At 45.1% G+C, this 13,735-nt stretch overlaps 1 protein-coding gene across 1 annotated transcript in view; it reads right to left on the bottom strand.

Annotated features, from left to right (window-relative positions):
- Positions 1–12,748, bottom strand: part of LOC118382233 (trichohyalin) — a 28,534-nt gene extending 15,786 nt beyond the window's left edge. The window contains 4 exon segments of the mRNA XM_052509289.1: positions 3,729–4,812; positions 9,247–9,354; positions 9,567–9,721; positions 12,493–12,748. Of these exon segments, the coding sequence (XP_052365249.1) occupies positions 3,729–4,812; positions 9,247–9,300 (1,138 nt within the window). The 5' untranslated portion in view covers positions 9,301–9,354; positions 9,567–9,721; positions 12,493–12,748.
- Positions 12,749–13,735: the final 987 nt, after the last annotated feature.

Raw genomic sequence — 13,735 nt, 5'->3', positions numbered from 1 at the left:
CTCATTATGGGATACTATGTGATGTCACACCACATTACACCTCATTATGGGATACTATGTAATGTCACACCACATTACACCTCATTATGGGATACTATGTGATGTCACACCACATTACACCTCATTATGGGATACTATGTGATGTCACACCACATTACACCTCATTATGGGATACTATGTGATGTCACACCACATTACACCTCATTATGGGATACTATGTGATGTCACACCACATTACACCTCATTATGGGATACTATGTGATGTCACACCACATTACACGTCATTATGGGATACTATGTGATGTCACACCACATTACACCTCATTATGGGATACTATGTGATGTCACATTACATTACACCTCATTATGGGATACTATGTGATGTCACACCACATTACACCTCATTATGGGATACTATGTGATGTCACACATTACACCTCATTATGGGATACTATGTGACATTACACCTCATTATGGGATACTATGTGATGTCACACCACATTACACCTCATTATGGGATACTATGTGATGTCACACCACATTACACCTCATTATGGGATACTATGTGATGTCACACCACATTACACCTCATTATGGGATACTATGTGACATTACACCTCATTATGGGATACTATGTGATGTCACACCACATTACACCTCATTATGGGATACTATGTGATGTCACACCACATTACACCTCATTATGGGATACTATGTGACGTCACATCACATTACACCTCATTATGGGATACTATGTGATGTTACACCTCATTATGGGATACTATGTGATGTCACACCATATTACACCTCATTATGGGATACTATGTGATGTCACACCACATTACACCTCATTATGGGATACTATGTGATGTCACACCACATTACACCTCATTATGGGATACTATGTGATGTCACACCACATTACACCTCATTATGGATACTATGTGATGTCACACCACATTACACCTCATTATGGGATACTATGTGATGTCACACACATTACACCTCATTATGGGATACTATGTGATGTCACACCACATTACACCTCATTATGGGATACTATGTGATGTCACACACATTACACCTCATTATGGGATACTATGTGATGTCACACCACATTACACCTCATTATGGGATACTATGTAATGTCACACCACATTACACCTCATTATGGATACTATGTGACATTACACCTCATTATGGGATACTATGTGATGTCACACCACATTACACCTCATTATGGGATACTATGTGATGTCACACCACATTACACCTCATTATGGGATACTATGTGACGTCATGGGATACTATGATGTCACACCACATTACACCTCATTATGGGATACTATGTGATGTCACACCACATTACACCTCATTATGGGATACTATGTGATGTCACACCACATTACACCTCATTATGGGATACTATGTGATGTCACACCACATTACACCTCATTATGGGATACTATGTGATGTCACACCACATTACACCTCATTATGGGATACTATGTAATGTCACACCACATTACACCTCATTATGGGATACTATGTGATGTCACACCACATTACACCTCATTATGGGATACTATGTGATGTCACACCACATTACACCTCATTATGGGATACTATGTGATGTCACACATTATGGGATACATTACATTACACCTCATTATGGGATACTATGTGATGTCACACCACATTACACCTCATTATGGGATACTATGTGATATTACACCACATTCACCTCATATATGGGATACTATGTGATGTCACACCACATTACACCTCATTATGGGATACTATGTGATGTCACACCACATTACACCTCATTATGGGATACTATGTGACACACCACATTACACCTCATTATGGGATACTATGTGATGTTACACCTCATTATGGGATACTATTATTATGGGATACTATGTGACGTCACACCACATTACACCTCATTATGGGATACTATGTGATGTCACACCACATTACACCTCATTATGGGATACTATGTGATGTCACACCACATTACACCTCATTATGGGATACTATGTGATGTCACACCACATTACACCTCATTATGGGATACTATGTGATGTCACACCACATTACACCTCATTATGGGATACTATGTGATGTCACACCACATTACACCTCATTATGGGATACTATGTGATGTCACACCACATTACACCTCATTATGGGATACTATGTGATGTCACACCACATTACACCTCATTATGGGATACTATGTGATGTCACACCACATTACACCTCATTATGGGATACTATGTGATGTCACACCACATTACACCTCATTATGGGATACTATGTGATGTCACACACATTACACATTACTATGTGTCCATTACACCTCATTATGGGATACTATGTGATGTCACACCACATTACACCTCATTATGGGATACTATGTAATGTCACACCACATTACACCTCATTATGGGATACTATGTGATGTCACACCACATTACACCTCATTATGGGATACTATGTGATGTCACACCACATTACACCTCATTATGGGATACTATGTCACACCACATTACACCTCATTATGGGATACTATGTGATGTCACACCACATTACACCTCATTATGGGATACTATGTGATGTCACATTATGGGATACACATTACACCTCATTATGGGATACTATGTGACATTACACCTCATTATGGGATACTATGTGATGTTACACCACATTACACCTCATTATGGGATACTATGTAATGTCACACCACATTACACCTCATTATGGGATACTATGTGACGTCACATCACATTACACCTCATTATGGGATACTATGTGATGTCACACCACATTACACCTCATTATGGGATACTATGTGATGTTACACCACATTACACCTCATTATGGGATACTATGTAATGTCACACCACATTACACCTCATTATGGGATACTATGTGATGTCACACCACATTACACCTCATTATGGGATACTATGTGATGTCATTATGGGATACTATGTGATGTCACACACATTACACCTCATTATGGAATACTATCATTATGTACTATGTGATGTCACACCACATTACACCTCATTATGGGATACTATGTACACACCTCATTATGGGATACTATGTGATGTCACACCACATTACACCTCATTATGGGATACTATGTGATGTCACACCACATTACACCTCATTATGGGATACTATGTGATGTCACACCACATTACACCTCATTATGGGATACTATGTGATGTCACACCTCATTATGGGATACTATGTGATGTCACACCTTACACCTCATTATGGGATACTATGTGATGTCACATTACACATTATGTTGACACCTCACCTCATTATGGGATACTATGTGATGTCACACCACATTACACCTCATTATGGGATACTATGTGATGTCACACCTCATTATGGGATACTATGTGATGTCACACCTCATTACACCTCATTATGGGATACTATGTGATGTCACACCTTATTACACCTCTCTATTTTATAGTTCTTTAATTGGCATTACATCACTGGATGCTGTGTTGTGTTGCTGACAGAGGGGTTCCAGAAATCCCCGTTTGAAGATTCCTGGAACCACAATGGAACAAGCAGGACATCCGGAATCTTTCAGCCAGAAATGACGGAAAACCTGGGAATTCTGGTAAAGTTATTGGAGTTTGTCTTTCCTGTTATTGACACCTGATAGAGGTTGATCTGAAGGTACTTACTGGTGGCTTCTCTCCTGGGGATGTGCTGCAGAGGGATCTTGTGTCTCACTGGAAGCTGGAGAAGGTTCTGGATTTGTGATTCCTCTCCTTTCATCTCCTCCTCTTTCTTCCTCCTCTCTGTCCGCTCTTCCTCTCCCCTCCTCCTCTCTGTCCGCTCTTCCTCTCCCCTCCTCCTCTCTGTCCGCTCTTCCTCTTCCTTCCTCCTCTCTGTCTGCTCTTCCTCTCCCCTCCTCCTCTCTGTCCGCTCTTCCTCTTCCTTCCTCCTCTCTGTCCGCTCTTCCTCTCCCCTCCTCCTCTCTGTCTGCTCTTCCTCTCCCCTCCTCCTCTCTGTCCGCTCTTCCTCTTCCTTCCTCCTCTCTGTCCGCTCTTCCTCTCCCCTCCTCATCTCTGTCCGCTCTTCCTCTCCCCTCCTCATCTCTGTCCGCGTCACTTCACTCCTCCTCCACACCTCATCCCCCCTCCTCCTCTCCATCTCTCCCTCCTCTCTCGTCTCCTCCACAAACTGTGGTTTTGGCCCCTGTTGAGGACGACCAGGCCGGGGGCTCTCCTGTCCTCTCTCCCCCAGCCTCTTCCTCTCCTCCTGGGACTGAGAAGGAGGTTGTGTGGGGTGGGGAGGTGGAGGCTGTAGTCTTGTCCTCATCCTCCTGTCTTTTGTGTGTTTTGGCTGGGAATGGGGTTGGGGATGGGGCTGAGAGTAGGGCTGAGGCTGAATGTTAGCCTGAGGCTGGGGCTGGTAATATGTCTGGGTGTCCTGTCTTGGGCTCTGTCCTCTGGAGGCCTGGGTCCTCCGTGGGGGTGCTGTGTCCTGGGGGGTGAGGTTGGAGGTGATGGGGTCTCCTGTCCTCTCTGATCCCCTGGAAGAGATTACATTCCCCTGTAAAAGCTCCCCCAGCCTCCCTTCGAGCCGGCTCATCCGGAGACCCTGCTCCCTCAGGGACTCCTGGAGACCTCTCAGCCCGACCAGAAGCTCCTCTCGCTGGGCCTCCAGGGAGTCGAGACGCCCCTCCTGGCTGTGGAGCTCCAGGGTGAGGCTGGAGAGAGACTCTCCCTGCTCCTGACTCAGTCTCTGGGTCTGCCTGCTGCCCTGTGGAGAGGAGAGGAGAGGAGAGGAGAGGAGAGGAGAGGAGAGGAGAGGAGAGTTATAGCAGAACAGATTATAAGCACTACATTTGGCTAATTGACCTTATATTATTAACTCGGGAAGAGTGAGATATTTTTATCTGGTCAGGGTCATCTTAACTCGATCCTGGGAACCTCATTGGGTGCACATTGTTTTTTTCCCCGAGCACTACACAAATAACCAACTTTGAATCAGCTGTGTAGTGCTAGGGCAAAAACTGAAATGACATTCCAGGGAGGCCCCAGGACTGACTTTGGGTGGCCCTGCCTCAGTGTTTCCCAAACTGCCCCTGTCTGTAGCTTACAGTACCTGTCCCTGTCTGTTGTTGCCTAGAGTCCCTGTCTGTAGCTTAGAGTACCTGTCTGTTGTTGCTTAGAGTACCTGTCCCTGTCTGTTGTTGCTTAGAGTACCTGTCCCTGTCTGTTGTTGCTTAGAGTGCCTGTCCCTGTCTGTTGTTGCTTAGAGTACCTGTCCCTGTCTGTTGTTGCTTAGAGTACCTGTCCCTGTCTGTTGTTGCTTAGAGTGCCTGTCCCTGTCTGTTGTTGCTTAGATACCTGTCCCTGTCTGTTGTTGCTTAGGTACCTGTCCTGTCTGTTGTTGCTTAGAGTCCCTGTCTGTTGTTGCTTAGAGTACCTGTCCCTGTCTGTTGTTGCTTAGAGTCCTGTCCCTGTCTGTTGTTGCTTAGAGTACCTGTCCCTGTCTGTCTGTTGCTTAGAGTCCTGTCCCTGTCTGTTGTTGCTTAGAGTCCTGTCCCTGTCTGTTGTTGCTGAGTTGTCCCTGTCTGTTGTTGCTTAGAGTGCCTGTCCCTGTCTGTTGTTGCTTAGAGTCCTGTCCCTGTCTGTTGTTGCTTAGAGTCCCTGTCTGTTGTTGCTTAGAGTACCTGTCCTGTCTGTTGTTGCTTAGAGTACCTGTCCCTGTCTGCAGCTGTAGAGTACCTGTCCCTGTCTGTTGTTGATTAGAGTACCTGTCCCTGTCTGTTGTTGCTTAGAGTCCCTGTCTGTTGTTGCTTAGAGTACCTGTCCCTGTCTGTTGTTGCTTAGAGTACCTGTCCCTGTCTGTCAGCCCCTGTCCCTGTCTGTTGTTGCTTAGAGTCCCTGTCTGTTGTTGCTTAGAGTACCTGTCCCTGTCTGTTGTTGCTTAGAGTACCTGTCCCTGTCTGTTGTTGCTTAGAGTACCTGTCCCTGTCTGTTGTTGCTTAGAGTACCTGTCCCTGTCTGTTGTTGATTAGTGTACCTGTCCCTGTCTGTTGTTGCTTAGAGTACCTGTCCCTGTATGTAGCTTAGAGTACCTGTCCCTGTCTGTTGTTGCTTAGAGTACCTGTCCCTGTCTGCAGCTTAGAGTACCTGTCCCTGTCTGTTGTTGCTTAGAGTCCCTGTCTGTTGTTGCTTAGAGTACCTGTCCCTGTCTGTTGTTGCTTAGAGTACCTGTCCCTGTCTGTTGTTGCTTAGAGTACCTGTCCCTGTCTGTTGTTGCTTAGAGTACCTGTCCCTGTCTGTTGCCTAGAGTACCTGTCCCTGTCTGTTGTTGCTTAGAGTACCTGTCCATGTCTGTTGCTTAGAGTACCTGTCCCTGTCTGTTGTTGCTTAGTGTACCTGTCCCTGTCTGTTGTTGCTTAGAGTCCCTGTCTGTTGTTGCTTAGAGTACCTGTCCCTGTCTGTTGCTTAGAGTACCTGTCCCTGTCTGTTGTTGCTTAGAGTACCTGTCCCTGTCTGTTGCTTAGAGTACCTGTCCCTGTCTGTTGTTGCTTAGAGTACCTGTCCCTGTCTGTTGTTGCTTAGAGTACCTGTCCCTGTCTGTTGTTGCTTAGAGTACCTGTCCCTGTCTGTTGCTTAGAGTACCTGTCCCTGTCTGTTGTTGCTTAGTACCTGTCCCTGTCTGTTGTTGCTTAGAGTACCTGTCCCTGTCTGTTGCTTAGAGTACCTGTCCCTGTCTGTTGTTGCTTAGAGTACCTGTCCCTGTCTGTTGTTGCTTAGAGTACCTGTCCCTGTCTGTTGTTGCTTAGAGTACCTGTCCCTGTCTGTTGTTGCTTAGAGTCCCTGTCTGTTGTTGCTTAGAGTACCTGTCCCTGTCTGTTGTTGCTTAGAGTACCTGTCCCTGTCTGTTGTTGCTTAGAGTACCTGTCCCTGTCTGTTGTTGCTTAGAGTCCCTGTCTGTTGCTTAGAGTACCTGTCCCTGTCTGTTGTTGCTAGAGTCCCTGTCCCTGTCTGTTGTTGCTTAGAGTACCTGTCCCTGTCTGTTGTTGCTTAGAGTACCTGTCCCTGTCTGTTGTTGCTTAGAGTACCTGTCCCTGTCTGTTGTTGCTTAGAGTACCTGTCCCTGTCTGTTGTTGCTTAGAGTACCTGTCCCTGTCTGCAGCTTAGAGTACCTGTCCCTGTCTGTTGTTGCTTAGAGTACCTGTCCCTGTCTGTTGTTTAGAGTACCTGTCCCTGTCTGTTGCTTAGAGTACCTGTCCCTGTCTGTTGTTGCTTAGAGTACCTGTCCCTGTCTGTTGTTGCTTAGAGTCCTGTCTGTTGTTGCTTAGAGTACCTGTCCCTGTCTGTTGTTGCTTAGACCTGTCCCTGTCTGTTGTTGCTTAGAGTACCTGTCCCTGTCTGTCTGCTTAGAGTACCTGTCCCTGTCTGTTGTTGCTTAGACCTGTCCCTGTCTGTTGTTGCTTAGAGTACCTGTCCCTGTCTGTTGTTGCTAGAGTACCTGTCCCTGTCTGTTGTTGCCCTGTCTGTCTGTTGCTTAGAGTACCTGTCCCTGTCTGTTGTTGTACCTGTCCCTGTCTGTTGTTGCTTAGAGTTGTCCCTGTCTGTTGCTTAGAGTACCTGTCCCTGTCTGTTGTTGATTAGAGTACCTGTCCCTGTCTGTTGTTGCTTAGACCTGTCCCTGTCTGTTGTTGCTTAGAGTACCTGTCCCTGTCTGTTGTTGCTTAGAGTACCTGTCCCTGTCTGCAGCTTAGAGTACCTGTCCCTGTCTGTTGTTGCTTAGAGTCCCTGTCTGTTGTTGCTTAGAGTACCTGTCCCTGTTGTTGCTTAGAGTACCTGTCCCTGTCTGTTGTTGCTTAGAGTACCTGTCCCTGTCTGTTGTTGCTTAGAGTACCTGTCCCTGTCTGTTGCCTAGAGTACCTGTCCCTGTCTGTTGCTTAGAGTACCTGTCCATGTCTGTTGCTTAGAGTACCTGTCCCTGTCTGTTGTTGCTTAGTGTACCTGTCCCTGTCCTGAGTCCCTGTCTGTTGTTGCTTAGAGTACCTGTCCCTGTTGTTGCTTAGAGTACCTGTCCCTGTCTGTTGTTGCTTAGAGTACCTGTCTGTTGTTGCTTAGAGTACCTGTCCCTGTCTGTTGCTACCTGTCCCTGTCTGTTGTTGCTTAGAGTACCTGTCCCTGTCTGTTGTTGCTTAGAGTACCTGTCCCTGTCTGTTGTTGCTTAGAGTACCTGTCCCTGTCTGTGTTGTTAGAGTACCTGTCCCTGTCTGTTGTTGCTTAGACCTGTCCCTGTCTGTTGTTGCTTAGAGTACCTGTCCCTGTCTGTTGTTGCTTAGAGTACCTGTCCCTGTCTGTTGTTGCTTAGAGTACCTGTCCCTGTCCCTGTCTGTTGCTGTCTGTGTCTGTTGCTTAGAGTACCTGTCCCTGTCTGTTGTTGCTTAGAGTACCTGTCCCTGTCTGTTGCTTAGAGTACCTGTCCCTGTCCCTGTCTGTTGCTTGAGTACCTGTCCCTGTCTGTTGTTGCTTAGAGTACCTGTCCCTGTCTGTTGTTGCTAGAGTACCTGTCCCTGTCTGTTGTTGCTTAGAGTACCTGTCCCTGTCTGTTGTTGCTTAGAGTACCTGTCCCTGTCTGTTGTTGCTGTAGAGTACCTGTCCCTGTCTGTTAGAGAGTACCTGTCCCTGTCTGTTGCTTAGAGTCTTCCCTCCATCCTCTTGTTCTTCCTCTGTACCTGTCCCTGTCTGTTGTTGCTTAGAGTACCTGTCCCTGTCTGTTAAAACAGCCTGTCCCTGTCTGTTGCTTAGAGTACCTGTCCCTGTCTGTTGTTGCTAATAGAGTACCTGTCCCTGTCTGTTGTTGCCTACCTGTCCCTGTCTGTTGCTTACCTGTCCCTGTCTGTTGTTGACTGGTAGAGTACCTGTCCCTGTCTGTTAATGAGAGTACCTGTCCCTGTCTGTTGCTTAGAGTACCTGTCCCTGTCTGTTGTTGCTTAGAGTACCTGTCCCTGTCTGTTGAATTAGAATGACCCGTCCCTGTCTGTTGCTTAGAGTACCTGTCCCTGTCTGTTGCTTAGAGTACCTGTCCCTGTCTGTTGTTGCTTAGGAGTACCTGTCCCTGTCTGTTAATTAGAGTACCTGTCCCTGTCTGTTGCCATTGGAGTACCTGTCCTGTCTGTTAAACTAGGTACCTGTCCCTGTCTGTTAATTAGAGTACCTGTCCCTGTCTGTGTCTCAGTCCTCTCTCCAGCGAGGCCAGTCTTCCCTCCATCCTCTTGTTCTTCCTCTTTAGTTTACTGCTCCGGTCTTTCAGGACGTCCAGCTCCTGTTGTTTTGGGGTAAGATTTTTTATGTTTCCCCCCACAAAAACAAAACAGGACAGAAACAAGATAAAACAATGACAGGGCCCAAACTAAAAGGAAATATAAGCATAACAATCATTTTAACGTAATAATATAACATAATATATAACATACATGTAAATATAACATAATATTACAGTAATAATAATATAACTAAAATGATATAAACAGTAACCTGTGTGGTGGTGTCTCTGAGTTGCGTTAGTTCCTGGGTGAGGTTTCTGTGTTGGTCAGACAGGGTCTGAACTCTGACCTCTAGGGGGTCGACACATTAGACACATGGTTCAGAAGGTCTAACCGGGTCAGGGTCTGTTCCTGGAATCGACGGAACTGACAAACAAACACACAACCAATCATCTCCAGTTCTTACACACACACTACATTTACAGCAGTACATGGAAACCCGTTTAAATGAGGGGATTCGGCTACTTCGGTCCCGGCTTCACCCGTTGCTGACAGGTGTATAAAATCGAGCACTCAAGCCATGCAATCTCCATAGACAAACATTGACAGTAGAATGACCCGTACTGAAGATCTCAGTGACTTTCAACGTGGCACCGTCATAGGATGCAAATTTTCCAGCAAGTCAGTTCATCCAATGTCTTCCTTGCTAGAGCTGCCCCAGTCAACTGTAAGTGCTGTTATTGTGAAGTGGAAACGTCTAGGAGCAAAACGGCTCAGCCACGAAGAAGCAGACCACACAAGTTCACAGAACAGGACCGCTGAGTGGTGAAGAGCGTAAAAATAGTTTGTCATTGGTTGCAACACTCACTGCCGAGTTCCAAACTACCTCTGGAAGCAACGTCGGCACAAGAACTGTTCGTCGGGGAGCTTCATGAAATGGGTTTCCATGGCAGAGCAGCCGCACACAAGCCTAAGATCACCATGCGTAATGCCAAGCGTCGGCTGGAGTGGTGTGAAGCTCGCCGCCTCTGGACTCTGGACTCTGGAGCAGTGGAAAGGTTTTCTCTGGAGGGATGAATCACGCTTCACCATCTGTCAGTCCGACGGACGAATCTGGGTTTGGCGAATGCCAGGAGAACTCTACCTGCCCCAATGCATAGTGCCAACTGTAAAGTTTGTTGGAGGAAGAATAATGGTCTGGGGCTGATTTTTTCATTGATTTGGGCTAGAACCTAGAGTTCTAGTGAAGAGAAATCTTAACGCTACAGCATAAAATTATATTCTAGACGATTCTGTGCTTCCAAAATTTGTGGCAACAGTTTGGGAAGGCCCTTTCCAGAAGAGTGTTTCAGCATGTTCCAATATCTAGTGGAAAACCTTCCCAGAAGATGCACAAATAGCAGCAATCTTCAAAATCTAGTGGTCCATAAGCCTTCCCAGAAGAGTGAGGCTGTTATAGCAGCATTGTTGGTCATCTAGTGTAAAACCTTCCCAGAAGAGTATGGAGGTAAACGAAGCAGTTCCAACTAGTGACTGGCCTGCAAGAACATCCCAGAAGAGTGGAGGCTGTTATAGCAGCATTGTTCCATCGAACACCTCTGGGATTCCCAGAAGCTGGAGGCTGTTCAGGCTGGATATATTTACCATTTCCCATCAATTCCCATTATTAAAGCTGGAGTTGACACCGACTGTGAGCCAGGCCTAATGATCGCCCCTGTAACATCAGTGCCTGGAGGGCAGGCTGTTATAGCCAATGTTCCAACATCTAGTGGAAAGTCTTCCCAGAAGAGTGGAGGCTGTTATAGCCCGCCAGCAATGTTCATCTGTAGTGGGAAACCTTCCCAGAAGAGAGGAGGCTGTTATAGCAGCAATGTTCCAACATCTAGTGGAAAGCCTTCCCAGAAGAGAGGAGGCTGTTATAGCAGCAATGTTCCAACATCTAGTGGAAAGCCTTCTCAGAAGAGAGGAGGCTGTTATAGCAGCAAAGCTGGGACCAGCTCCATGGTTATGCCTGTGATTTTGGAATGAGATGTTGGACGATCAGGTGTCCACATACTTTTGGTCATGTAGTGTATCCCACTTAATGATAAAAACATTTTTTTTTTTAATTTTCTTGTAATAAAACAATAACATATCAAGGGAGACACACACACATACACACACATGAACAGACTTATACACAAACACACTCACACAGACACACACATGATCACAGAACACACTTATACACAAACACACTCACACAGATACACACAGACACACTCACACAGACACAATGTTCCAACACACTAGTGGAAAGTCTCCCACAGATACACACAGACACACTCACACAGATACACACAGACACACTCACACAGATACACACAGACACAAACACACAGACACACTCACACATGACACACACAAACACATTCACACAGACACACTCACACAGATACACACAGACACACTCACACATATACACACAGACACACTCACACAGACACACACACACAGACACATTCACACAGACACACTCACACAGATACACACAGACACACTCACATAGACAGACTCACACATATACACACAGACACAAACACACAGACACACTCACACAGACACACACACACAAACACATTCACACAGACACACTCACACAGATACACACAGACACACTCACACAGACACACTCACACATATACACACAGACGCACACAGACACACACAAACACACACATGAACAGACTTATACACACACACTCACACAGATACACACAGACACACTCCCACAGATACACACACACACAAACACACTCACACAGACACACACACACAAACACATTCACACAGACACACTCACACAGATACACACAGACACACTCACACAGACACAAACACACAGACACACTCACACATACACACAGACACAAACACATTCACACAGACACACTCACACAGACACACAGACACACACAAACACACTCACACACACAAACACACACACACACAGACACACACAAACACATTCACACAGACACACTCACACAACACACACAGATACACTCACACAGACACACTCACACAGACACACAGACGCACACAGACACACACACACAGACACACTCACACACACACACACACAAACACACTCACACAGACACACACCCACAGATACACACTCACACAGACACACACACAAAACCATACACACCGACCTGATCGTCAAGTCGTCTGAGTCTCTGGTAGATGGGCTTCCTGAGCTCAGCAGTCCCCTGTCCCCTACAGGCCTGAAGCTGGAGGACAACCAGGAGAACCAGGGCCAGGGCCCTCCGTCCGGCTCTGAGGCTGGTCATAGTGCAGCGTGGCTGGGTTAGGGCAGGGCCGGGGTCTGGGTGTCTCGAGGTGCGGAGGTTGTTAACTCTGAGAACTACAGAGGATAACTAATAGAGGTGAAGGAGAGAGAAGAGGGATGGGAAGCCCCCTAACACACACACACACATCTGTTTTTTTCCCACAATGCATCACTGGCAGGGAAGCAGAGGCAGAACATGATGAGTTTACCAGACACACACACACATGCACACACACACACACACACATAATACACAAGTGAACACAAACACCATTAACAAATAGGTGAAATAAAGTAACAAATTATATTTTACAAATCTAGGTCAGATTTTCTCTTTTTGCAGTGTAGTCAGTTGGCTGTAGTTGTATAGATATATATTAGTCAGGTGTCTGTAGTTGTATAGATATATATTAGTCAGGTGTCTGTAGTTGTATAGATATATATTAGTCAGGTGGCTGTAGTTGTATATATATATATTAGTCAGGTGGCTGTAGTTGTATAGATATATATTAGTCAGGTAAATGTAGTTGTATAGATATATATTAGTCAGGTAAATGTAGTTGTATAGATATATATTAGTCAGGTGGCTGTAGTTGTATAGATATATATTAGTCAGGTAAATGTAGTTGTATAGATATATATTAGTCAGGTGGCTGTAGTTGTATAGATATATATTAGTCAGGTAAATGTAGTTGTATAGATATATATTAGTCAGGTGGCTGTAGTTGTATAGATATATATTAGTCAGGTAAATGTAGTTGTATGATATATATTAGTCAGATAAATGTAGTTGTATAGATATATATTAGTCAGGTAAATGTAGTTGTATAGATATATATTAGTCAGGTAAATGTAGTTGTATAGATATATATTAGTCAGGTGGCTGTAGTTGTATAGATATATATTAGTCAGGTAAATGTAGTTGTATAGATATATATTAGTCAGGTAAATGTAGTTGTATAGATATATATTAGTCAGGTGGCTGTAGTTGTATGATGTATATTAGTCAGATAAATGTAGTTGTATAGATATATATTAGTCAGATAAATGTAGTTGTATAGATATATATTAGTCAGGTAAATGTAGTTGTATAGATATATATTAGT

The sequence above is a fragment of the Oncorhynchus keta genome, unplaced genomic scaffold, assembly GCF_023373465.1.
Source record: "Oncorhynchus keta strain PuntledgeMale-10-30-2019 unplaced genomic scaffold, Oket_V2 Un_contig_4355_pilon_pilon, whole genome shotgun sequence".
Lineage (NCBI taxonomy): Eukaryota > Metazoa > Chordata > Actinopteri > Salmoniformes > Salmonidae > Oncorhynchus > Oncorhynchus keta.
Note: the sequence above shows the minus strand (reverse complement) of the source record. Positions and strands in the feature narration are given on the sequence as shown.